The 24,747-nt window shown below is 55.6% G+C and overlaps 13 protein-coding genes across 13 annotated transcripts; 6 read left to right on the forward strand and 7 right to left on the reverse strand.

Moving 5' to 3' along the window:
* Nucleotides 1-26: 26 nt before the first annotated feature.
* Nucleotides 27-5,075, forward strand: BAUCODRAFT_518221 (uncharacterized protein). Its single transcript, XM_007679439.1, has 3 exons — nt 27-266; nt 1,293-4,819; nt 4,875-5,075. The coding sequence occupies exons 1-3, from the start codon at nt 250-252 to the stop codon at nt 4,913-4,915; spliced, it is 3,585 nt and encodes a 1,194-aa protein (XP_007677629.1). The 5' UTR covers nt 27-249; the 3' UTR covers nt 4,916-5,075.
* A 159-nt stretch (nt 5,076-5,234) lies between these two features.
* On the reverse strand, nt 5,235-6,404 carry BAUCODRAFT_123413 (uncharacterized protein; the record flags this gene model as incomplete). The annotated part of the gene is made up of 1 exon (XM_007679440.1): nt 5,235-6,404. The coding sequence occupies one exon, from the start codon at nt 6,402-6,404 to the stop codon at nt 5,235-5,237; it is 1,170 nt and encodes a 389-aa protein (XP_007677630.1).
* Nucleotides 6,405-7,544: 1,140 nt separating this feature from the next.
* On the forward strand, nt 7,545-8,078 carry BAUCODRAFT_72592 (uncharacterized protein; the record flags this gene model as incomplete). The annotated part of the gene is made up of 1 exon (XM_007679389.1): nt 7,545-8,078. The coding sequence occupies one exon, from the start codon at nt 7,545-7,547 to the stop codon at nt 8,076-8,078; it is 534 nt and encodes a 177-aa protein (XP_007677579.1).
* A 64-nt stretch (nt 8,079-8,142) lies between these two features.
* Nucleotides 8,143-9,789, reverse strand: BAUCODRAFT_73017 (uncharacterized protein; the record flags this gene model as incomplete). The annotated part of the gene is made up of 2 exons (XM_007679421.1): nt 8,143-8,754; nt 8,833-9,789. 2 exons carry the CDS (start codon nt 9,787-9,789, stop codon nt 8,143-8,145), a joined length of 1,569 nt encoding a protein of 522 aa, XP_007677611.1.
* Nucleotides 9,790-10,200: 411 nt separating this feature from the next.
* On the forward strand, nt 10,201-11,194 carry BAUCODRAFT_518225 (uncharacterized protein). The gene is made up of 2 exons (XM_007679441.1): nt 10,201-10,953; nt 11,020-11,194. The coding sequence occupies exons 1-2, from the start codon at nt 10,367-10,369 to the stop codon at nt 11,105-11,107; spliced, it is 675 nt and encodes a 224-aa protein (XP_007677631.1). The 5' UTR covers nt 10,201-10,366; the 3' UTR covers nt 11,108-11,194.
* Nucleotides 11,195-11,910: 716 nt separating this feature from the next.
* Nucleotides 11,911-14,315, reverse strand: BAUCODRAFT_140160 (uncharacterized protein; the record flags this gene model as incomplete). The annotated part of the gene is made up of 4 exons (XM_007679442.1): nt 11,911-13,666; nt 13,730-13,936; nt 13,992-14,066; nt 14,304-14,315. The coding sequence occupies 4 exons, from the start codon at nt 14,313-14,315 to the stop codon at nt 12,050-12,052; spliced, it is 1,911 nt and encodes a 636-aa protein (XP_007677632.1). The 3' UTR covers nt 11,911-12,049.
* A 175-nt stretch (nt 14,316-14,490) lies between these two features.
* On the forward strand, nt 14,491-16,976 carry BAUCODRAFT_123418 (uncharacterized protein; the record flags this gene model as incomplete). The annotated part of the gene is made up of 2 exons (XM_007679443.1): nt 14,491-15,968; nt 16,025-16,976. The coding sequence occupies 2 exons, from the start codon at nt 14,491-14,493 to the stop codon at nt 16,974-16,976; spliced, it is 2,430 nt and encodes an 809-aa protein (XP_007677633.1).
* Nucleotides 16,977-17,319: 343 nt separating this feature from the next.
* On the reverse strand, nt 17,320-18,803 carry BAUCODRAFT_518428 (uncharacterized protein). The gene has a single exon (XM_007679444.1). The coding sequence runs from the start codon at nt 18,659-18,661 to the stop codon at nt 17,663-17,665; it is 999 nt and encodes a 332-aa protein (XP_007677634.1). The 5' UTR covers nt 18,662-18,803; the 3' UTR covers nt 17,320-17,662.
* On the forward strand, nt 18,804-19,252 carry BAUCODRAFT_518232 (uncharacterized protein). The gene has a single exon (XM_007679445.1). The coding sequence runs from the start codon at nt 18,946-18,948 to the stop codon at nt 19,174-19,176; it is 231 nt and encodes a 76-aa protein (XP_007677635.1). The 5' UTR covers nt 18,804-18,945; the 3' UTR covers nt 19,177-19,252.
* A 3-nt stretch (nt 19,253-19,255) lies between these two features.
* BAUCODRAFT_34925 (uncharacterized protein) lies at nt 19,256-20,237 on the reverse strand. Its single transcript, XM_007679177.1, has 2 exons — nt 20,047-20,237; nt 19,256-19,985 (listed from the first exon to the last, which is right to left on the reverse strand). The coding sequence occupies exons 1-2, from the start codon at nt 20,230-20,232 to the stop codon at nt 19,329-19,331; spliced, it is 843 nt and encodes a 280-aa protein (XP_007677367.1). The 5' UTR covers nt 20,233-20,237; the 3' UTR covers nt 19,256-19,328.
* A 248-nt stretch (nt 20,238-20,485) lies between these two features.
* On the forward strand, nt 20,486-21,691 carry BAUCODRAFT_72542 (uncharacterized protein; the record flags this gene model as incomplete). Its single annotated transcript, XM_007679385.1, has 2 exons — nt 20,486-20,539; nt 20,594-21,691. 2 exons carry the CDS (start codon nt 20,486-20,488, stop codon nt 21,689-21,691), a joined length of 1,152 nt encoding a protein of 383 aa, XP_007677575.1.
* Nucleotides 21,692-21,774: 83 nt separating this feature from the next.
* On the reverse strand, nt 21,775-23,672 carry BAUCODRAFT_518344 (uncharacterized protein). Its single transcript, XM_007679446.1, has 2 exons — nt 23,034-23,672; nt 21,775-22,971 (listed from the first exon to the last, which is right to left on the reverse strand). The coding sequence occupies exons 1-2, from the start codon at nt 23,487-23,489 to the stop codon at nt 21,859-21,861; spliced, it is 1,569 nt and encodes a 522-aa protein (XP_007677636.1). The 5' UTR covers nt 23,490-23,672; the 3' UTR covers nt 21,775-21,858.
* A 167-nt stretch (nt 23,673-23,839) lies between these two features.
* BAUCODRAFT_34929 (uncharacterized protein) lies at nt 23,840-24,639 on the reverse strand. Its single transcript, XM_007679178.1, has one exon. It carries the CDS (start codon nt 24,273-24,275, stop codon nt 23,856-23,858), a length of 420 nt encoding a protein of 139 aa, XP_007677368.1. The 5' UTR covers nt 24,276-24,639; the 3' UTR covers nt 23,840-23,855.
* Nucleotides 24,640-24,747: the final 108 nt, after the last annotated feature.

The following is a 24,747-nucleotide window of genomic DNA, read 5'->3' on the forward strand; positions in this document are numbered from 1 at the left end:
TGCCGAAAGCTACTGCAGGGTCACTAATAAAGGAACCACGCCTGAGGGAGCTATACGAAGAAGAAAATCACCTTGTTCTCTTCACGTACTATCTTAGACTGCTGGAGCTCTGGTCAATGATCGCGATGACGCTGTCGTCAAGGCACAGGCCGGCGGAGCGCAGAATCTGGTCCAGACCGAGGCTTTGACAGCCACCGCCTGCAGCAGCTTATAGCGGGGCGCTGTGGGCAATTGCCTGATCGACTGGGAATGATGTCGCTAGCAAGGTAGGTTGGCAGAGCTGCAGTGATTAGCGCCGTCGACCGCACGCCTCTTGCTCCTTCGAGCGGCACGACCACCCACACAGCACTCGTCCTTCCACTTCAGATGCAGGTCGGGGCGGAAGATATGCGAAGCGGAACGTCACGTCAGTCAGCCGCAGCTGTGGTGGTAGCGTGAAGAAGAACATGCGTGGTATAATCCGTGCCTCAACCGTGAGAGCGAGTGCCTATACTATCCTGCAAGGTAAGGTGCGTGCAGCACTCAGCAGGCCACAGCCTGAGTGGCGCATATAAAGGTATTCGACCTTGACGTTCTGCTAAGCCTGACGTCTTCTCGTCTTACATTCCCTTTTCCTCGGGATAGAAGCTGCTGACGGCGCAGAGTGCGTCTTTACAATTGAACAGTTACCGCTACTGCCATACTGATGTAAGTGCGTTTTGCATGTAACTCTTGCAACATGAGGTGGGGCCCCATCGTGCCTTCCACTTCCAAGCTGGCCCGCTGCTTCCACAGAGTGACCCCGGTAGCTGGGAGCGCGTCCATCTCTACCTTTCTCAGGAAGGACCTGCAACATGGGCATACAGGCAGCCTACATCCTCGTGAATGGAGAGCCACCAGCGGAGGGCACCTGTCAAGCAACATTCAGTCTCAGCTTTCGAGCGCTGGCTACCGCATCGCCACCAGCACCATGCAGCGGCTGACCGGGATCCCTCCCACACCGGTAGAGGACACTCTGATTCTGGTCACGCTTCCCACGATAGCCTTGGCCACGCGGGTCAGCGGGATCAGAGCGGTACCAAAGGATCGGTACTGGAAGATTTGCAGACAAAGCGAAACAGTCAGAGCCATGGATCGCCACCAGAGCCCGCAAGTCAAGCCACGCGGGATGGGACTCGAACATCGCCTCGAAGGCTCGTGCCTCGTGACGCAAGCATACAGCCGGGCACGAAAGAAGCGTTGCGTTATTTGTAATCGTGTAGCCTCTGACGGGGAGTGCGCATTGGCTTTGGACGCTGACTGATCGTTCACAGACACAATATGGACTCCATGCAAACCATTAGTAAGGCTCTGTCAAGCGTGGGTCACAATGGACAGAGTACACCGGAGCCGAAGCCTCTGTCAAAGCTAGATGAGTGGACCCAGTCCTTTGGGCAGTCTGTCACACAAGCGAAAACGCTTCTCAAAGCAATCCGGGACCCGCTACCAACTCAAACTGGAGACGGTTCTGAACTGCCGCCAGTGCAGAAGGAGAGCTCCGTGAAGATTCTGGGCGAAGTACTCAGAGATCTTGCGCATCTGGGACCGGACAAGGTGGCTAATCTTGTCACTGTGGCGAAAGCTGGGTTGACGCACGAGCTGATCAACGACCGCGATTACCGAATGGAGCGCTTGATTCAGGCTGCTGCCATGCTGCCACCAGACAAACTCGACACGAAGCTTACAAATGATTTCGTGACGCAACTATGGAATGATTTGGCGCATCCGCCGCAAACTCTGTTGAGCGACGAGTACCAGTACCGCATGCCTGATGGCAGCAAGAACAACTACCTATATCCACAGGTTGGGGCTGCGGGCATGCCGTACGCACGCACCGTGGCTCGTCAGACAAAGCTCCCGGGCTCTCTGCCTGACCCTGGCGTTTTGTTCGACAGCTTGATGGCGAGAAGGAAGCCTGAGGGTGAGACGCACCCAAACAGAATTTCGAGCATGCTGTTCTACTTGGCTTCCATCATCATTCACGACATCTTCAAGACGGATCACGATGACTTCAATATTTCAGACACCTCATCATATCTCGACCTGGCGCCGCTGTACGGTAGTAATTGGAAGGATCAGAAGTCAATGCGTACCTTCAAGGACGGCAAGCTCAAGCCTGACTGCTTCTTTGAGCCGAGGCTGCTCACATTTCCGCCCGGTGTTGGTGCCGTCTTGGTTATGTTTAATCGCTATCACAACTACGTCGTCGAGCAATTGGCCGCTATCAATGAGGATGGCCGGTTCACGGAGGATCCCAAGCATCTCACAGTCAAGCGATATCGAGAGCCCAGCAAGAAGGGTGAGCCAGAGAAGCCACTGGAAGAGATCAATAAGCGCGATGATGATCTTTTCCAGACTGCACGCTTGATAGTCTGCGGATTGTACGTCAACCTCATCCTCATCGACTATGTCCGCACCATACTCAACCTCAACCGCACGGATGAGAACTGGCAGCTCAATCCGCGCGTTGACATTCCTAATGGGCCGCCGCGAGGAACGGGTAACCAAGTTAGTGCCGAGTTCAACCTGGTCTATCGCTGGCATGCGGCTGTGTCGTGGAGGGACGACGAGTGGAGCCAGCAACTGTTCAGGGAGATTTGCCCCAATATGACTCCACAGCAGGCTGCTGAGCCTAAGAACATCTACAAATTCCTTGGTATACTTGCCGCGAAGGAAGGTGAGTTCATGGGACAGGATCCGATGGACCGAAAATGGCCGGCTTTGCAACATGAGGTCCTCCAGCGCATTCCGGATGGACCGTACAAGGGCAACTACAGAGACGACGATATCGCTAAGATCCTCACTGAGTCGATCGAAGACTGTGCGAACGCGTACGGGCCCCGCCAGGTACCGACTGTCATGAAAGCCATCGAGATCCTTGGCATCATGCAGTCCAGAACATGGCAGGTAGCGACGCTGAATGAGTTCCGGAAGCACTTCGGCCTGACGCCGCATCGTACTTTCGACGACATTACCAAGGACAAGGAGGTAGCGGAAGCTCTCAAGCATCTCTACGATACACCCGACAACGTTGAGCTGTACCCAGGTCTCGTAGTCGAGGACGCCAAGGTGCCCATGTTGCCCGGCTCCGGTCTCTGCCCCTCATACACAGTCTCTCGTGGTGTGCTGTCGGACGCGGTCGCGCTTGTACGCGGTGACAGATTCTTCACTACGAATTACACGCCAGCGTCTCTGACCAACTGGGGTTTCCAAGAGGCATCCTCCGACTTGACAATCGACAATGGTTGCGTTTGGTACAAGTTGTTCCTGCGCGCTCTGCCAAACAACTACGACCCGGCGTCGGTGTACGTGCACTATCCGATGACAGTACCACATGGCAAAGACGGCATGGCGGACGTGCTTACCCGCCTGAACAAAGCGCACTTGTACACCAACCTCACCGATAGGCCCGAACCCATTGGTCAGCCCACCGTTGTCTTCAGCTACGACGCAGCGACGAAGATCATGGAGAACCAGCAAGCCTTTAAAGTGACGTGGGGACAGCCCATGAAGTTCTTGATGGGCCCTGCGGCGGCGAATTTCATGCTCTCTGGCGACGGACCACCGAATGCGAAAAGCCGGCAGCTGATGGAAAAGGCGCTCTATCAGACCAATGGCCCACCAGCGCCTTCTCGTGCGATCCCAACTGGCGATGAGAAGTGGCTGAAGTCGGTCCGAACCTTCTATGAGCGTACCACCGTCAAGCTCTTGAAGCAGAAAAGCTACACTCTCGCTGGAACGCAGTACGTCGACATCATCCGTGATGTAGGTAACATGGTCCATGTTCACTTCGCCGCCGAGCTCTTCAGCCTCCCGCTCAAGACGGACGACTTCCCGCGCGGCATCTTGACCGAGGGCCAACTTTACCTCATTACCGCCGCAGTCTTCATTTGCGTCTTCTTCGACGTCGACCCGCCCAAATCCTTCCCACTCCGCCAGCAAGCCCGAGCAGCAACCCAAACGCTCGGCGCCTTCGTCAAGGGTCTCGTAACCGTAATCAAAGTCGGCGGCAACCTTGCCGAATACGTTGGTAAGCAGCTCGACCGTTCCGCACCGGAGCTGAGTCAGTATGGCATCCACATGATCCACCAGCTCGTGAAAGCCGACACGAACATTGAGGATCTAGTCTGGGGCAACATCATGGGCACCGCCGGCGGAATGGTGGCGAACCAGGGCCAACTCTTCGGCCAAGCAATGGACTGGTTCATGACAGTCGACAAGGAGAATCACTGGGCCAAAGTACAAGCCCTTGCTCGCCAAAATACTGCAGAGGCCGACGACAAGCTCATGCACTACTTCATGGAAGCCTCCCGCCTGAACGGCGAAACAGGCGTATTTCGCTGGGTCGACCTTCCACCGGGCCAAAGCGTCTCCATCACCGACTCCCCCAGCCTCCCCGACCAGACCAAGCCCCTCGGCACGCAGACCCACACATTTAGATCTGGGGACAAAGTGATGGTGAACCTCAAAGCCGCCTCCCGCGACCCCGTGGCGTTTCCGAACCCAGACTCTATCGACCTCAACCGATCGTTAGACTCCTACATCCACCTCGGCCACGGCCCGCACCAATGTCTCGGTCTCCCCATGACTCGGGTAGCCTTGACAACGATGCTGAAAGTGATAGCAAAGCTTGATCGGCTACAGCCGGCGCCTGTCGCAATCGGTAGAGTCAGTACGACGAGCTCCGTGAAGAAGGTGGTCAAGGAGTTCATTCCGGGAGATCTGAAGGTGATGCCAGAGGCGTGGCATTACCATCAATTCTTGACAGAGGATTGGGATATGTACTTCCCATTCCCCACTAGTAAGTCGATGTGCGTTGCTTGGAAGTAGACTGTGGTTGCTGACTGCTGGTGTAGGCTTGAAATTGACTTTTGCCGGTCCGGTTCCGACAACGTGAGAAGGAGGGAGGAGGTTCCGCAGTTTGAGCGTGGAAAAGGCTCAAGTACAGATGGTCGGGCGCATTGGGTGCTCGCAAAATTTGGACTCTCCGCTTGCACAAATTCATGATGATGAGTATGCCGTCTACGCTGATTGCAGCGCCGTTTCGCGTTCGATACCAAGTCCGAAGGGTAAGCTGTGACCCGATGCCGACCATATAGCTACCCTTAGTCCGACGCCAAAGCAACGCCATCGCTATGCCTTTTCCACCTCTTAACGCCTGCTTGTCTGCCTGACATGCTAAAAGTACACAGCACCAAGGACTCCCACAGGCCTATTCAGTACCCCGGCCGGCTCCCATAAGGCGTCGCACCGCCAACCCCACCATAAACACTGCCCTGCCCATACGCCGGCGTCTGGCCTCCATATGCCGTTCCCTGCCCTCCATATGCCGGCGTAGTTCCACCACCATACGCAGTCTGCCCATATGCGGACATCCTCCCACCATACGCAGTGCCAGCACCGTCGTCAGGCGGGCTCATACCGCCCATATCCGCATCCCCTCTGCCACCTAGACCATTTATCTCATGTCCCGTGTCCGTAGTCGTAGCCAACTGCTGTATGACAGTCGCGAGTTTCTGCTGCAACGTCCTGATTCCCGCATGCACCACACCATCTGGCGGCATCACGCCCGTCCCCTCGAGATTCAAAAAGAACTGCTCCGGCTCCGCCACGAAGTCGAAGTTCTGCCCCTCCTGCGGTGGCTCCTCCCACTCCCTGTTCTTACTCTCCGGCCATTCTTTCTTCGCATCCTCTTCATGCCAGAGTGTGGTATGACGGAGTTTGTTATGCGGGTCGTACTCAAATCCTATCGCAGCCGTGGGCGCCCATTTGGCGTGTTCTTTTGCAATACCTTTCTTCGCGATACAACGGAGTTTGAGGTCTTGGCCTTTGCGGAGGGAGCAGAGGAGGGGACCTTTCTGCTCGGGGTCCATTAGGATGGGGAAGCCGCGGGGAGGGAGTTCTTCGGCGTGGGAATGTAGTCCCGCTGCGCCGTTGGTGAGATGGGCGGTGCTGCGTGGGTCGGTGATGGGTGTGCCGTCGACTCTCGTGACCGTAAGATCGCGTGCAAAGACCTTGAGATTATGATCCAAATTCCGGTTCGCCACGTTCAGTTGCAGCACAACGGAACAGTTATCGCAGAACTCGTCGCAAGCGCAGTCGCGCGTGTAGAACATGTCCTCCACATCCCGTGTGCTCAACGGGATGAGGCCCATACGGTGGGCGAGGAACTCGTCGGGAAGGACGGAGGTGTTGGATTCGATTTCGACGAGGTCGATGGCGATGGTGGGGATCTCGGCGAGGATGGTGCGGCGCAGGGAGTTGGCGAGGGCGAGGGAGGTGTGCTGCAGGACGAAGGAGATGGTGGTGTCGTTGGCGGAGCGAATGGTGACGCGCGGACCGGAGTCGTCGGCATCGAGGTAGCCGTTGGTGGAGTAGAGGTCCATCGTCGGGTGTTGGTGTCGCTGTCGCTGTCGCTGTCCTTGTCGTTGTTCGGATTGGCGGGCGGTGACAGAGGCCGCCTTATAGTATAGTCCGCTATGACATCTGATATTGCAATTGAGAAGTCTTTGGTAGCAGGTGTGAAGGTGTTCGATAGACGAGGATGGTGGAGATGTGGTGGAGATGTGAATGTAAATGCGAAGAGTGAAGCTCGCGTGAGTGTCTCTTCGAACAATTCGTGATGCGCCGGCGTTTCTTCGGCTTGACGCCACTTCACGTGCCCTTCATGTTCTTCGACCGGTGGATGCAGGGCAACTGATACATTTACATGTATAGCATGAACACCTGCCCACGTATACAACAGTGACGGATTTGCTGAGGAAGTAGCACCAGCAAAGCTCTTTCGTTATCAGGTTGAAGCTTCGAGACTGAACAGTCAGTGAATGTTGCGTGAGAGCGGAATGCCCTGGTAGGAATGTCTGCTCTAGTATGTGAATATATCTCCATGCAATCAAGAGGAGAGACTAGGATCGATCATGCCAAATGATGGGGAGCTCAAGGCAACTGGCATACTAGCCGCAGGCCTGAACGCTCACGGCCAGCTCGTCCCGAACGGCGATAGCGACATTCGCGCCTTCAGCCCACTGCCCTTGCTACCTCCTTTCTCCCAGAAACAAGCTCCGACCGTCCTGTTCTCAGGCTGGAGCACCACCGCCTTAGCGAGCGACACCCTCATCTGGAGCACAGGCTTCCAGCATCTCGACCACAAGCTTGCATCCCCACCCAAAGCAGCGTTCGGTGACCATAATGGCCTCCACGGCTATTTGGACGAGGCGGGCACTCTGTTCCGCATCGAACCCAAGCCCGGTGATGGCCATGATCTGGATCATGAGATCGTGCAGCTTACGTCGGACGACTCGCCACGTCTAAGTCACATCGTGCTCGCTGGCAACGATGGGGTCGCCGTGACGTTCAAGCAAGCGCCTAACAGCTCCCTCTGTCATATCGTCGAGTTCGCCAGCATACAAAGCTTTCTTGACTGGTACAAGGACCCATCGGATAGCCAACACTATCCGGACCACCACCACATGGTGCCGGGCCGGACGAAGCAGCTCCTAGCGAACACAGCTTCGTTTCTGCTGCTAATGGAAAGTGGCGACGTCTATAGCTGGGGTGATCCACGGTATCAATCTCTCGGTCGACGGATCGTGGGAGACGACTCGACTCCGGCTGACAAGCCCGGCATTGTTGATGCGCTAGCTGGAGTGAGGATGGCGCAGATCGCGAGTGGAGGATGGATGAGTGCAGCGGTATCTGAAGATCACGCGATGTATCTCTGGGGCGCTGGGATGCCCGGCTCAGAGAAGCGGATACGGTGTCTCCCGAGTCCGGGTGAAGTGGGGTTAGTTTGTGTGGCGGAAAGTAGTGATGGGGAGCCGTTGGATGTAGTAGATGTGAGTGTAGGTGATGGTCACGTCGCTGCAGTCGCTGCGGATGGCGAACGCAAGCGCATCTTTATTGTGGGAGACAACAAATATGGCCAGCTCGGTGCTGGCTCCGTGGCAGACTTTGTGGACGAGTGGAGTGAGATCGTTCTTAGTCCGGACGTCCAGGTCCAGCGTGTCGTCTGCGGATCCAAAGCCACATTCATTACCACCGCTCCATCTGACGGACAGTGAGCGACACCACGAGGGCGGGAGCGCATAACAGCTAACCAAACGACCCGCTCAGCCACCGCATTACTCATCCAAATACACGCTCCAGCAGTCGGATCACCAGCAGTATAAGCAGCAGCACAACCCGCAGCAAGTAATCCCTCCACCCCAAGTCCGGTCGATGCCCACGGGAGTACGTCGAATCCACAAACTCAAACGGCAGTTCAGCACCCAAGTGCTCAATGGCAACCTTCACCCCACTGCTAAACCCATCCTCATGAAAGCCATACTTCGTCCATGCGCCCGCATAGCTGACGCCCCTGGCATTCTGAATCCGCTCCAACCGCTTCTGCGCCCGCACACTCTCGACCGTATAAAGCGGATGCCGGTATACGAACTTCCCCTGCGTGAGTTCCTCCCGTGGCTCGTGGGGCGGATTCAAAGTGACGAGTACCGGGCCGTAGGTGTCTTGGGGCAGATGTTGGAGGATATTCATGGAGTACGTCAGGCTCACTTCCGCGGGGTGAGCGAGCTTTGACGCGTGAGAGGTGGTGAGGTAATTCCAACTTGTCCAGCAGGCGCGGCGGCGGGGCATGAGGGTAAGGTCGGAATGGAGGTAGGCGATGTTCTCGGTTGTTTGGAAGGAGGAGAGAATGGAATGTTCTTCCTCGGTGACGTATTGCAAGGCGGAGGAGGAAGACTTCCGACGGTGAGGGAAGTTGGTCTTGTCGGCTGACTGGGTCGGTTGGGTGCCGTGTTTGGTGAGTATAGGCAATACCTCGTCACCATGGCAAGCTAGAATGACGTGGGAGAAGACGTCGCCTTCGATCTTGCAATCGTTCGCGCCATCAATCCACGACACCGTCACTCCACCGTCTTCTCCACGTGAGGGTCGCAGCACATTGGCAACTTCGCACGACGTATGCAGGTGGAGTCTGCCCTTCGGAAAGCTCTTGATGACAGCATCAATGTACCGCTGCGAGCCACCCGGGATAGTCAGCCACGGCGGCCGGACAGCCAGAGTGGTTAAGAGATGATGGTTCCACATAAACCGAATCAGTGTCCTCGCCGGGAACTCCAGAGTAGCCTTGTCCGGCGACGTGCTCCATACTGCAGCGGTCATGGGAATCAAGTAGTCGTCGCGAAAGGCGACCGAGTAGCCCTCGCGGTCGAGATACGTCCCGATGCTCATCTCACCCGCGAGCTTTCCTCGTTTGCGTGGCGAACCCAGCCGTTCCAAGCCGTCCTCCCCCTCGTCTGCAAGGAGATCGAGCGCGAACTGATTGAACCGCACAATATCGTAGAGCATCCTCCAATGCCGCCACCGGAGCAGATTCGAACGTTGCGCAAAGATGCCTCTTGTCTCGCCACTCCACTCAAACTCACCACCGTCCCGGGAAACGCCGAAGCTCATCTCCGTCTCTACAGGCTCGACGCCGACTTCGCGCAGGAAACGCATGAAGTTGGGATAGGTAGCCGTATTCATCACAATGAACCCCGTGTCGACGGGCACGCTTTCCTTGCTGCCATCCGGGCCCGCATAGTGGAAGGTTTGAGTGTTAGTATGACCGCCTAGTCTATTCGCCTTCTCGAAGATGTGGACGTCGTAGTTGCTATCCTTGAGCGCCCATGCTGCACCGAGACCTGCGCAGCCGGAGCCTACGATGGCGATCTTGGGTCGCTTGGGCGATGCTTCCGGTTCCGGGGATGGAAGAGTTGTTATTGCGGGTGCCATTTCTGCTTTCCTTTTCGTACTTGCTTCGGGACCGTTCATGGACCGACGAAGGAGGTTCATCTGAGAAGGGAGAAGTAGGTCTGAAGAACAAGATGAAACGGCGTTGGGGGGAGGTGAAACGGTTGGATATAGTCTGCAGGCTTGAGATGGACGTGGCCAATGGGATGATCGTGCGAGAAGCGAGCCGCCACAGGAAAGTAAGAGCGAAGTGGATGTGCTACATGTACTCTTACCTGCCTTCGAGCAATCTACAGTCGCTGCTGTGTAGAGCAAGGCGCATTGGAGCATTATACAGCGCCGTATTGTCCCAACTGTCCAAGTACATGTAGACTTTGAGAAGGTGTTTGCCGTGTTTACCCCTTCCTCGCATTCCACGTGGCGCCCTGCATGAATCCTCAGCCACAGACTGGGCGCGGCGTCATCCCCCTCCAGCGAGGCAGCTCATGTATATACACAACTATATCGCATTGTAGACCAACAGCAAGCTTGAGTTCGACCCACTCCGCGGTAACATAGTCCAGCAGTAACCCAACCATCCAAATAATTCTCGGCGCCCACCACCACCACCACCACCACCATGGCCGACGACACCGGCAGCGAGCTCTTCGCCAACTACGAGGCCGAGCTCAAGCTCGTCCAAGCCGACCTCTCCCAACAACTTGATCGCATCCCCGAACTCACCGGCGAGCCACGCAAAGCCGCCATCTCCCAAGCCGAACGCGCGGTCGATGAAGCGAAAGAGCTCCTCGACTCAATGCGACTGGAGAAACAAAACCTCCCCCAGTCCAGCAAAGTAAAGATAAACCAACGCTTCCGCAACCACGAAAGCGACATAGATGCCTCCAAACGCAAACTCGCCTCCCTCAAAGACGACCGATCCGCACTATTCGGGAAGCGGTACAGAGATGAACCCGCTGGCTCAGCGCAAGACGAGCAGTTAGCGCAGCGACAGCAATTACTTTCCGGCACCGACCGGCTGGATCGGAGTACGGGGCGATTGAGGGAGAGTCAGCGATTGGCGCTGGAGACGGAGGATATCGGGCGGAATACGCTGGCGGATTTGGGTAGGCAGCGGGAAACGATTGAGCATACACGGTCGACATTGTTGGAGAGTGAGGGGTATACGGATCGGAGTAATAAGACGTTGAGGGGGATGATTCGGAGGTATGTTCCTGGCCTTTGGTAGGTGAGATGTGGTGTAGACCGTGTGCTGACTGGTTTGTGATGTAGGATGGCGACGAACAAGATCGTTACGATTGCGATTATTACTGTGCTTGTTATTCTGATTCTGGCCGTGATTATAAGCAAGTTCCGGTGAGTCATTGTGCTATAACTGTACGATAGCCGTACGGCATACATGAGGTACCAAGCCAGAGTGGCAACCATCCCATCCCCATAACCTATTCAATGCAGCATCTTGCCCCTACGACGCCTCGCTACTCCACCACTCGCTTTGGGAAGCCTGACGCTCGACTCACATGGACGTTACCACATGATAACGTGCGACAGCCGCCACAACAAGAACGACCGTAATAATGCCCGCCAAAACCACAGAGCATCCCACAATCATCCACACCACGCGACCGCTGAAGGCCGGCTCGGCACGGTGCGTGAAGGGATACGGCGTTGGAGCTCTGCGACGTCCGCTCCTCACCTCTCTATCCACTACACGCGGTTGCCATGCAGGAGGCGGCGTCGTCATCTTCTCGTGCGTGCGGTAGCTGGGCAGCGTGTAGTACCTGTCGTTACTTCGAATTTCAGAACGGGGACAGTTGGCATGACTGGGATGGGATGCTTTTGTCCCAGACTGATCAACGGTGTATGAACTTCCAGGGGTTCGACAAGAAGCAGGTGATAGTATTGTAGATCTGGGATTCACGCATCAGTGCCCATTTCCATGTCATGGATGGCTAACCTGGTCCTTACCGATCCTGAATTGTATACGTGCGTCCTCCGGTGCGGCTGGGATGAGGTGGCAGTTCGGCGTGGAGAAGACCTGTTCGAGTTCGAATTTAGCGACCTGGCTGGCCGCTTACCTCGTCTGCCTCATTAATAGGTTCTGATGGAAACCAACATATAATAAAGCTTAAAGTCCAAGCGAAGCTCACGCACCGACACTACGCGGAGCAGTAGAGCAGGTCTGGCAGCGTGCTCACCATTTCTTCACGACCGATGACCGAGTACCACAGGCTAACATGGCACGGCATACAATTGAGTCTATGGTACGTCTACTAACCAGAGTGGTGCAGCAGTGGTACACTCATTGAACCCCACTCACAGATCCCAAAGCATCAGCAACCACAACCCTCACAATCCGCTTCACCTCTGCCTTGTAATCCGCCTCCCTGAATACCCTCTGCACGTGCTCGACCTTCCCCTCCCCGGCAGGCTCGAGATTCAACGTCTCATACCCGCGCTTGATGATCTTGCCAATCTCGGCGGGATTGAGGTGTTCCTTCTTCGCTCGTTGGCTCTCAATCAACTCCGTATAATGCTCGGAGACGCCGATGAGAGTATTGACCGAAGCCGTTTTTTCATCCGCGGATGCCAAGTGGTGTAGCTCCCGTAGCTTGATGAGTGCCTCGCCGGACTCTACAAGTTTGTAGAAGAGGTCATCGTACGCCGCCGTGCTGGGCAAGAACGCTTCCCCGCTCGTCAGAGCGAGCGCCAGGACGTCCACGAGCGTCTGAATCAAGTTCGTGGCGTCCGGCAGTGTCTTGATATCATCCGCGTACTGGTTCAGAAAGCGCACAAACGATAGTAGAGAGCGCCAGAGCTCTGACCAGTGGTAAGCCAGCTTCGTGCGTGATCGGGCGAGGTAGGTCAGCAGGCGCGACAGCACGGTTAAGGACTGCAGGTAAAAGCTCGCATCCAGTCGCTTCCGTAAGTTGTGGTTGATGCCGTCCATTAAGAGATCAAGGATAGCAGCCGCATACGTCCGATCACCTTTGGGCAAGGGCAGGAACGGCGGGCGTTGCCGGCATAGTCGCACTGGCGCCACAGTCTCGCATATGAGCTTTGCGGTGGTTTGATCTTCGATAACGATCAGCACTATGAGTAATGTCAGGTAAGCGTACGCCGCCGCTCTCGCGGAGCGATAGGCATGTTGGTAAAGGTAGCTAGCGAAAGAGAGGAAGGCGCTGAATGGCGGCGGTTCCGCCTTCGAGAGCGCGGCTTGTGAGATAAATCGATGGCAGGACAACTTGTTGGGGAGGACGAAGTCGTAGAGTGTCAAAAAACTAGCGCTCTCCGGGCCGGGTTGCTGGCCAAATAGCTCTCGCTGTGCTTCTTCCGTTACAGGAGCAGCAGTGGGCTTGGCAGCGGCAGTGGGCTTCGCACCAGCCAGGGCTCCAAGGCCGACGTATGAGAGTGTTCCGGCGACACTCCAGCTGGTAGGAGTGTCATCTTGTATCGCGATGTAGCGAGCTCGGAGTAGGGAGCTGGTCCATCCCACGGAGGCTACTATACTTTGCATCGCATCGTCGTTGACAAAGTCCGCAAACCGCACCTTGTACTGGTTGTGCGTCTCGAACTTGTTGTAGTTCACCAGCAATCCCGCAAGCAGTAGAGGCTGTGCTGCTTGTAGCGGGCTCGCCAGCTGCTGGGCCAGCTTAATCAGTCCAGGGAAGAAGTCGCGCTGCATGAAGTAGGATACAAGCGCTGTCTGGTAGCCTCCAGACACAACAGCAATAGCCGTCTTCACAGCGTTTTGCTTGATATCATCTGTCCTGCCATCTCTGATGACATGGTCGAGGGTGGCAGCTAGCTCGGTGAAGACAGTATCAACATGGTCTAGGCCGGCTAGCACCTCGATGATGTCGGCATTAGGGTTGGTGTACTTCTTAGCTAGAACCACGGCGAAGAGTACTGTGAGAGTCTAAGTCATGAGTCGGAGGGATGCTTGCTGGGCGTGGAAAAGACACGATGATAGTAGACTTACTTCAAGAGCGTGCTCATCAGAAGGCGCTTGACCGAGCTTGGTGGCTGCTATGCTCTGCACCACTAGCTGCTGCGTTGAATGCTGTAGGTGTAGGAGACTGTCCGTGTCGGTGTCGTCGAGTATTTGGCGGAGCCTTGGTACGTCTGGCTTGAGCAGGAAGAGCTCCGCCCAGAAGCCTTCGGCAAGCTCATCGACATCGTCGTGTGGCTGCGGCTTGTTCGTGTTAACGTGTGAATAAGGATTGGGGCGCGCGAGACAATACCTCGACCAGCCTCCGGTAGAGGCCTACAACCTTCGGCTCGAAGATGTCTGGCCTGGTCTGTTGCTTCAAGGGAGACTGCTCGATGGTAGGATTGCGAGTGCTTTGATCTGTACTCGGACTCGGTTTGATGGATGCCACGAAGGAGAGTCGATTGTCACGCCATTCGGGTCGTAGTGACAGTCTCTTCGACTGCGATGGCGACTGCTCCATGTAGCCCTAGAACGACATGCTCTTTCACAATCATCTAATACATGTACCCGAGTTCGATGTTGTTATAGCGTGGCGGTATTGAAATATGCCCGTGTGGCTGACTGAACACTGCATACATGTATGTGGCGCAGAAGGCCCTCACTTACATGCAAGGGCGGAAGCAGGGTGACATCACGGTGGGTGGGTGGTGTGTTGGATGTCGACAAAGCAAAAGATGGAATTCTCTCTCTCGAGCTCGACCTGACAAAGGTCGACTACCACACTCACTCACCCACAAACAGACATCAACATGGCCAGCATGCTGTCCAACGGCCCGTGGGCCGGTGCCTTCGGGCACGAGGAGAAGATCAAGAAGACCGACGAAGAAGGCGAGTCGTTGACGACGATACTGCACACGCGCGAAGACCGAAGCGCACTCACCATCCTCGTCGCCGACTGCACGGAAGTGATGCGACAGTCGCTCGTGGACATCTTCGACGCCAAGCAGACGGGCAAGAAGGCGGACATGGTATCAGACCTCACAGGCGACCAAGCGTTGCTCAACCCGGATGTTAAGCCGGGCACGGTCGACGTAGCGCAGCAGGATAAGCTCAAGAGGGAGCTGGCGGCGCGTGAGAAAGAACTCGGGGCGCCGAAGATGCAGGAGCTCAAGACGGCAGCACTGAAGCACTTTGACGAGTGGAGAGCGTCCGTCATCCAGCGTGTGGGCGAGATTGTGAACTCGAAGGAGACGGCCGAGCACCATACACACCATGCCCAACCTCAGCAGGCTACGCCAGAACGTGCGGGAAGTCCAATGCGTTACCCGGACCCGCCCAAGTACGATCCCGGCGTGGACGAGATGATGGAGAAACTGTACCCACCCATCAACAACTCGCTCAAGAAACTCCCACAAGAGCAACGAGCGCTGATCCTGCATTCACTCTTGCTTCTGTTGCTGAGTCTGGAGCACTACCAGGCCTACTCCCGAACACTCCTACTCTACCTCACCACAAGCTTGGCCCTGAGCATCTCAATCTTGGCGCAAGACGAAAGCAAAGTCGCTCGAGGCCTACTGGCGGCCGCAGAGAACATGAAGGCAGATGAGGAGACTAAGAAGGCCGCCGAGCAGAACCAGGACAGCCGGAAGTGGAAAGTAGGACTGGCTACTGTGGCCGGCGCGGCGTTGATTGGTGTCACGGGCGGTCTCGCCGCGCCATTACTTGCAGCCGGCGTTGGCTCCGTGATGGGAGGTCTCGGTCTTGGAGCGACGGCTGCTGCGGGCTATCTTGGTTCAGTCGCCGGCAGCTCTGTAATCGTAGGCGGACTCTTTGGCGCCTACGGTGGCCGCATGACTGGGCAGATGGTGGACCAGTACGCACGTGAGGTAGAGGACTTCGCGTTCGTCAGCGTCCGCGCGCGGCACAAGCCCCGTAAGATCGAGAAGGAGTACCGGCGACTGCGCGTAGCAATCGGCATTAGTGGCTGGCTTACCGACAAAGAAGAAGTCGTGGCGCCGTGGAAGGTCATTGGCACGGAAATGGAGACGTTTGCGCTGAGGTTCGAACTGGAAGCTCTGATGAACTTGGGCAACTCAATGACTACCATGGTCACGTCCGCTGCTTGGGGCTACGCGAAAAGCGAGATCATCAAGCGGACGGTCTTCGCTTCGCTTTCTGCTGGACTGTGGCCGTTGGGATTGTTGAAGATCTCGCGAATCATCGATAACCCGTGGTCGGTGGCGAACTACCGCGCGCAGAAAGCTGGCGAGGTGCTTGCCGATGCTTTGTCAGTCTTGACACAATGTATCGTACCAGCTTGCGATGTTTGCTAACGAAGTGTAGGATCAACAAAGCGCAAGGTGAGCGACCGATCACGCTCATCGGCTACTCCATCGGCGCCAAAGTCATCTTCACCTGCCTTCAGCGACTCGCCGAGCGTAAAGCCTTTGGCCTTGTGGAGTCCGCCGTGCTTATCGGCGCACCCACACCCTCGACTTCTGCCGATTGGAGACAGCTTCGCACCGTGGTGAGTGGCCGAGTCGTCAACGTTTATAGCACGAAAGACTATATCCTCGCTTTCCTGTACCGGAGCAGCAGTCTGCAGCTTGGAGTCGCCGGGCTGCAGGCTATCGAGAACGTCAAAGGGGTCGAAAGCGTCGATGTCTCCGACATGGTGTCGAACCACACAAGCTACCGCTTCCTCACTGGTAGCATCCTGCACAAGGTCGGCTTCGAGGACATCGACCGTGGCGAGCTGCAGAAGGAAGAGGAGGAATTCAAGGCCGAAGAGGCGAAGGCGGAGCAAGAGCGGAAAGAGTCCGAAAAGAAGGAGGAGGCGCAAGCGGAGAACGCTCCTCCGACCGAACAGATGAGCAAAACAAAACTCGACGAAGTGCCCGCCGCGGTCAAAGACGCCTTACCCTCCTCCACCTCAACCGCCACCGACGCAACCGACATCTCGGAGCAACACATCAAAGACCTGGAGACGGAAATCGAGCGCAAGAACCAGCAATCCTACATCGGTTGGGCGCAGGAGTCAATGATGGTCGCCGGCACGAACGCGGCAGTGGCGTACGAGAAAGCCAAAATGCAGTGGTCGCTGCGACGACAGGGTGCGGTCGGTCAGGCGGCGGCGGGCGCTGCGGGTCAGGCGGACGCGGCGACCAAGGATGTGAATCAGGCGGCCAAGGCGGCTGGGTTTGATGCGCCGAGTGTGGGCGATGTGGCGTACCAGGGTATGAAGGCTCGGTCGGATGCGAGGAAGGCGGGAGTGGATGCGCCGGCGGGGCCGTGAAAAGAAAGGCAATCATCCGAGATGCTCAGCTGGGATGCTGAGGCAGAGTGAGTCTTATGGCTCTGTGTAACTGCGCAAGAGATGGGGGGGCTTTCAGCGCAAAAGCTTACGTTGGGGGACAAAGGGAGTCTAACCCAGCTTCGAACCAGCTGAGGATGCAGCTACAAGCACATAAGATGCGCCACCTTTACGGTCAGTACAACGATACTGGCAGCTTTCCTCATGATGACGGACATCGAAAACATAGGCGACGTACCACCACCAAAGTACACAACCGAGGATCCGCCACCGCCAGCATATTTCAGCAACTATGTACGAAATAGCTCATCTATGCCATGCTATAGCTATACACCATGCAACAGCCTCACAGGCTCGGAACCGAGCAACATGACATCACTTTCGGCAACGACAAGGAGCAGACGCGGACCAGGCTGGGCTTGGTGGGAGGTTGTCGTGCTTTTGACGATTGTGGCCGTCGTTACCGCGGCTACGCTCACCGGCGCGTTAATTGATGCGCGGAGGCAGCGAGAAAGTGTGGGAGCTGGATACTGACCTGCTTGCGGCCTTGTTGTAGCAGGTGACAGCGTGGGACAAGTGCGCAGGAACGCCTTCTGAGTTGCTTTACTTCATCGTTACGACGAAACGGCAGCTGCATACCCATCATGCGCTACGAAAGAAACGACGCACTACCATCTGATCACCCTTTCCGTCTCCCCCTCCCGGGGCGGGAAGTACGTATTGATCAACTCCATATAATACGCCTTCAGATCTTCAACCTTGGGCGTGTCGTCACTCTTGCTATACAGATCATACGGATTGAATGCCTTAACAGCAGCAAGCATCTTCTCATCCTTTCCATCCACCATCCACCGATACCCACCCGCCGAGTGCCACGGGTAGAATGAATGATACCTTATCATCGCCAGCGCCTCGTCAGGTAACGTACTCTGCTCCTTGCAGATATGGTACAGATACTCGTCGTGGCCCCAGCTCAGCATCACGTTATCCAGCCCGCAGCCGGGCGAGTAGATCCCGTACTCGCTGCTGTAGATCGGGTCGTGGCTGTCCGGGTTGTCGACGAATGTGCCGGGATAAATGATCGTTTCGTCGAACCGACAGCCGACGGGGAAAGTGTCGCCCACGACGTCCCATTGCCCCTGCGCGCCATAGAAGAACAGCAACTTCCCTAAATCGTGAACCAGGCCAGTCACCTGGAACCACTCGGGCTTGCCATCTCGGCGGATTGCTTCGGCGGATTGCAACAGATGTTCGATCTGGCTGAGCGACGTATCCGGATCGGACTCGTCGATAAGCGTGTTCAGCTTCTCCATGGCCTGCCAGATCGTCATCTCGGCCCGCGTCTTCGTCTTGAAGTCATGTCGTGCCTTGAGATTGTAGGCGACGGTTTGCTTGGAGTGCTGTTCGCGGTAGAAGTTCTTGACTCGATCACAGGCGGCTTCGTACTGGCGGAACTGGGTCTTGTCTTTGTCGGCGTCGAAGCGGGATTTCTCGTACAGGTCGACTTCCGCTTGGGTCGCTGTGCCGTTCTTCACCCGCATCGAGGCCTTCAGGACGTTGACTTCGTCGATGGCATCAGAGGTTGCTTCGAGGGCAAGGCCATCACGGTGGTCATTGACGTCCTCTGCAACACGCGGTTCTTCGAACGTCGTTGCTGGGGCCATCATGGGGAGCCGGCTGAGTGAAGAAGGATGAGGAGAAATCTTAGAGCCATGCAATAGTATGGTCCAAGTTGAGATGCCCAACTGTTTCAACGAGCCCAACGAGATCGATCAGAAGTAGGAGCCTACCTTCGGCAGCGAGGTGTTCATAATGTATATCAACCACAGCCGACCTACCTTAGCTATACCCGCAGCGTCAGCCTAGACAACACCTGCACGATCGGCATGAAGGGCATGCAGCAAGCCTACCATGGCCTCATCTGACCCACGAGCGAGCAGGTTGGGTGTGGATGCCACGAAGTGCTATTGGCGGCCAACGGAGAATCAGTCTTCCTAGCGCTGGAAAGACCGGATCCTTCGGTGGCCGTGACGGAGCAGTTATACCCAATGGAGCAATCCGGAGCATAGGCTCTTCCAGTATCCCCGAGGGAAGCGGGGCGATGGGTCGAGGGCCAACCAGAGCAGTTATTCGATCTCCGGTCGGAGCGAGAGCTCGGTCAAACGTTGATCCTGGCTCATAGTCGGACCGTCCGAGCAGCGATCTTTGCTCGGTTGTACATATTCCGTAACGTTGGTTGTCGGCGTTTGGAAAATGCATTGAAGTCGGCAAAGGCAAGCACGCAAATGTCGGCTTAGCGGCCTTCTCGCGTGCTATCAAGAGTGAAAGAGTGATCTACCGACCCATCCACCCACCATCAATTGTCAGGATCTCACCAGAGACGTACTGACTCGCCCTACTTGCAAGATACACTACACCACCCTTGAAGTCATCCGGACTTCCCCATCTTCCCGCAGGAATCCGCTCAAGGATGCTTGCTGCTCGCTTCTCATCTTGCATCAGCGCCGTGTTCATCTCCGTGGCAATGTAGCCTGGAGCAATGGCGTTGACAGTAATGCCGTCCTTCGCCCATTGATTGCTCAATGCTTTCGTGAGCTGTGCCACGCCGCCTTTGCTCGCCGCGTAGGCGGGGACGTTGATGCCACCTTGGAAGGAGAGGAGTGAAGCTATGTTAATGATGCTGCCTCTTCGGCCATATTGGTCCGGTTGACGACTAAGCATGTGGGCGCCTACGTCGCGGCAAAGTGTGAAGACGGCGGTGAGGTTGACTTGTAGCACTTCGTTCCAGTCATCGTCTGGGAACTGGTGGGCCGGATGTCGCCGTTGGATGCCGCCGCAGTTCAGGAGGATATGAACACGGTGATCATTCTGGAGTATCTTCGGTAACAATGCCTTCATCGATTCAGGACAAGCCAGGTCTGCAGTATAGATGGTGGCCTTTCGGCCCAGTTTCTCGATTGCTTGCTTTGTATCCCGGTCATTCTCGTTACGCTGCAAGATGTGTTAACACGGGCTGCTATGTATTGTCTCAAGCGTCGAGCTTCTTGTATACCTGTACTAAGAGGATGTCAGCTCCTGCCTCCGCCAGTGCAATCGCCATTGCTTGCCCTATCCCTCTCGTTCCGCCAGTGACGAGCGCTGTCTGCCCCTCAAGGGAGAAAAGTTGCTGAACCGATGCCATCGTCGAGGCAGGAGATTGTAGATGCTCGGTCAGTTGTTGCGCTCGTATTGTCGCCATATATGTTGTGCTAGAAGATGGTCTCGTTCCTAGATCTCGAGGCGAGGATGAAGGCACCTCGGCTGGCAAGAGAATCAATTGCCGATCTCTGGTCAGACGCCGAGTAGCAATGGCAGCATGACAATGTCAACATGAATTATGTTGCTGACAGTTGAAGAGCCTACTAGCAAGATCGGGTGAGAAGTTGATCAGATATAACTCGGCCTTTCATCTCGTACGTCTGGGGGTGCCCATCACAGCAGCTCTCTCGAATATGGCGACGCAGGTTGAGGCATCGGTATTGCACGGCGTCAAAGATCTACGAATCGTGAGTGGACGTACTGACATTGATGAACCATAGCTGACGATAATGCTATACTAGGAGTCGAGACAGCTTCCTCCGCCATTTGCAAACGAAGTCCAGATCCAGATCGCATCCACCGGCCTCTGCGGCTCCGACTTGCACTACTACTCCCATTACCGTAACGGCGACATCCTTGTCCGAGAACCGCTATCTCTTGGCCATGAATCCTCCGGTATAGTCACAGAAGTCGGCTCGTCAGTCTCAGATCTCAGACCCGGTGATAAGGTGGCACTAGAAGTTGGCCTGCCATGCGAACGATGTCCGAAGTGCAAAGAGGGAAGGTATAACATCTGTAAGGAAATGAAGTTTAGGAGTAGCGGTAAGAGCTTCCCGCATTTTCAGGGCACACTGCAACAAAGGATCAACCATCCAGCGAAGTGGTGTTACAAGCTGCCAGAGGATGTGGGCTTAGACGTGGGAGCCCTCTTAGAGCCGTTAGGTGTAGCATTGCATGCCTTCCGCAGAAGTCTAATGCAACCGGAGGCTACAGTGCTGGTATTCGGCGCCGGTGCAGTCGGTCTTCTTTGTGCCGCAGTGGCAAAATTAAAAGGGGCCAGCCGGGTCATCATAGCGGACATCGATGCTGGCCGGTTAGAGTTCGCTGTACAGAACGGATTCGCTCACAACAGCTACACAGTCCCCATGCGGCGAGGGAAAGACATTGACGAGAGTCTCACAATGGCCAAGGAGACCGCCGAAGCAATCGGCAAGATCGACGGCGTGGGTGAAGTGGACACAGTCTTCGAATGCACGGGCGTACCTTCATGCGTACAAGCGGGCATCTATTCGACTCGGCCTGGCGGCAGGTTGATGCTGGTCGGTATGGGACACCCGATTCAGACATTGCCGCTCGCGGCTGCGGCGCTGAGGGAGGTGGATATAGTAGGCGTATTCAGATATGCAAATACTTACCCTGAGAGCATTGAGATTGTGCAGCAAGCAATGAGGAGTAAGGACGGTCCAGACTTCTCGAAGCTAGTCACGCACCGCTTTTGTGGACTTGAGGAGGCGCCGAAAGCGTTTGAGATGGCTGGGAAGACGAAAGATGCCGACGGCAGACTCGTCCTGAAGGTAGTCATTGATAGCAGCGAAGGCGCACCGCCTTCGAAACTGTAAGCGATACATATCAGCATACCAATTGGGCTTTCAGGCATCAGCGTTGTATTCGCGCTTCGAGCTCTATGCAGGCATTGGACGGTTCGACTCAAATATGTTCTCCACGAACGATACCAGGAAAGAGTTAGCAATGCGTGAACTGTAGACGAACTCATGCTCTGTCATCATTAGCTGCTGGCGACCATCTCTCCGTTCTCACACGTCGTGCCTGCCGCAACCGAGCCCATCTGTACCCACCCGCCTTGATCACACATATCGAACATTTGCCCCCCATCCGTACACATAATGCTCCCGTTCTCGCTGCAGTCACCGTCCGGTCGATACCGGACATACCTGTCATCCCTACAATAGCCTTGCGGACAAGTAGGTTGCTGCGCATACTGCGTGGTATCGCTAGCATAAGGCGAGTAGTAGGGAAGACATTCCATCCCGGCAGCAACAGTACGCGGGTAGTCGTAGATGTATGCGTTGGAGGGCCTTGATGGATCGGAGCCGTCGTTGTAGTCGCAGGTATAGAAGGTTGTGCTGTTGCTACATATGAACGTGCCGGGAACGCAAGGGAGATAAGCACTTAGATCTCCAGTGGCGTAGGGAGGCTGGTTAACGGGTCGGTTGTTGTTGGAGGAGCTGTTGTTGTCAGATGTGGGTGCCGACGAAGGCTCAGCAACGGGGCTTTCACTAGCAGTAATTACGACTCCGATTGTTGTGGTGTGATCAGGCACAGCCGTCTGTGTCACTGTCGAGGTGCCAGGAGTGACTGTTGTGGTGATGGTGATCACCGATGGGCACTCCACGATTACTGTGATGGTCGTTGGAGGAGAGTAATCGTACGTCAATACCGGCCGTTGACGAAGCATGAAACCCGTGGTAGACGCCGTACCTGCGCTTCGTGACTGTGCGGCCGGAGCCTCCGCTTGGGATGGGTTTAATGAGGAAGTTTGACTACTCGCAGCGGTATGCTCTGCAGGGTCACTAGCCTCCGCGACAGGCTCGGAGGCACTGTTGCTGTCGTGATGGTATGTCTGCCCGTAAGGCATCGGTAAGTCACAGTCACCTTGCGTTGCTGGACTCGAGCTGTTGATGCCTCCGCCGTACTGTACGTCAGGTCCGGGATTCGGATACACCACTGTATCGCTCGGTGGCTGCTCGGCCGCCGTGGTACAGTTGTTGAGGCCTGCAAGGTTAGTCCGCCAGATGTATGGCAGGCTCTCGAAGCTCCTGAACGCTTTTCGCCTTCTAAGGCTTGGAATCTGTCTTGTGATGCGTATTGCGGCGCAGTTCTACGTTTCCGATCGTCGAGTCAGCAAGCGTCAACCTCGGATGTAAGCCTGGAGATACTTACCATGTAGAACTCGCGATTGCCTTCGTAGTTCTGCCATGTCCATGCCAGAAGTGCGGCTCCGGCTGGAGCATATGCTGGAATGGTGAGATCGTACGTCGATGTGAGCGGACAGCCCCCAATCATGCTTTTGACCACTCGGAAGGTAGCCCCGTTGTCATACGATAGGGACAGCTGACATGACCCGCCGCCGTGCGCCGCCGATCCTGCCAGAGTCACGTTGTACGTTGAGCCTGCAATGTATGCGATCGGCGACCTTGTGGATTCATCATTTTGATAGCCTTTGCAAGGAAAATCCGATCCGTCCGCATCCAGCGGCGAAGTCATGCTGTAGTCTATGTTCTCGTAATTGTTTGCAGGATCATATTTGCTGCGGAACGGGTATGGCCAGCTCATTTCCATGTGGCATAGCGCTGATGGCAGCAAAAGTAGGAGGTTGTATATGCATTGTCTTCTCATCTTCGCACTGACGAACTAGGAGCGTATGATGAGAAGCGGAAGGCGAGAGGAGACTGATCGATACGCCGAGAGAGAATGCTCATACTCAGCAAGGAGATTCCATCTCAGCCACTGTCATGTATACGGCCGTGGCTGGCAGACGAATTCTATGCTGGGTGTTGCAGTACCGAGGCGGCGGAGAAAGTGGCTGCAGCACATTCTTCACGTCTTGAGTAGCGCGTTGGCGCCGCATTCCTTCGATTGACATACAGCCTCCTCAGCTTGAAAGTACATCCCGTCAAGCATGTCCACATGCCAGAACACGCCTTGATCATTATACCTTTAAGTCTGTTCGTAGAGGCTGAATGCTGACAGGAGAGCTCACGATTAAGCGTCGTATGGTATATGAGCATTAGCGTCACTTTTGTCAAACGCCGCATCATCGACCTGTTCCTGATGGGCGCCGACCAAACAAACGGTATCTAGGCTCGGCGGCCAAAACGTCAACCATAACGGAAGGAGAATTTCCTCACCAGAGCCATCCTCCTCCGCTATCCTGTTCCGTCGCCTTACTAGCACGCCTTCGATACTCTGCCACTCTGTGTTCGTGTGTCGTCCTAGCGAGGTTGCCTTCGAGAAAGATTCCGAAGCTGCGGTGACCGACTGTGGGCTTGGGACTTCCGGACGACCCCGCTTGCGTAACGAGGACGGAGTCTTTGATGGCCATTGAACTCGACTCGCTAATCCGCCAATCCAGTATAGGACTTTTGGATCACGGTCATGCTTGATCGATCTGTCAATGCTCATGCGTGTCCTGAAGCATGCGTGCTCGCAGCAGTCGATGGCGGGTTTAAAGTCAGCATAGCGGCCTGTATTTCCATAATGCCATGCAGTCGCCTAGACCGTTTTCAGGAGCGGAAGTAAAGTCTTAATGTCAGCTTTGACAATCTTCAGGCTTTCGGGCACATCCTGACATTATCCACTGTCTCGATGATATACTGAGCGCTTTGGATAGCAGCAGTCACGATTGAAAACACGCTCAAGGCCGCACCAAGAGCTTCTATTGAGGAGACGCCGTGCGGTCTCAGTTGGTCGTGTTTTCAATTGTCAAGTTCCCAGATACACATCTGAGCATTATAATCTCCAGTCACTTGCGGACCAGATAAGTCCCATTCGACGGGGCTGTGGAGGACCATGCAGCGGGACGAGTGGCTGGCTGTTGCTGCGCCGCATCGCCGTTTTGCATTGCTGCATGGAGGATGCAGCTTTGGCGAGCTGC

This window comes from Baudoinia panamericana, assembly GCF_000338955.1.
Source record: "Baudoinia panamericana UAMH 10762 unplaced genomic scaffold BAUCOscaffold_8, whole genome shotgun sequence".
Classification (NCBI taxonomy): Eukaryota; Fungi; Ascomycota; class Dothideomycetes; order Mycosphaerellales; family Teratosphaeriaceae; genus Baudoinia; species Baudoinia panamericana.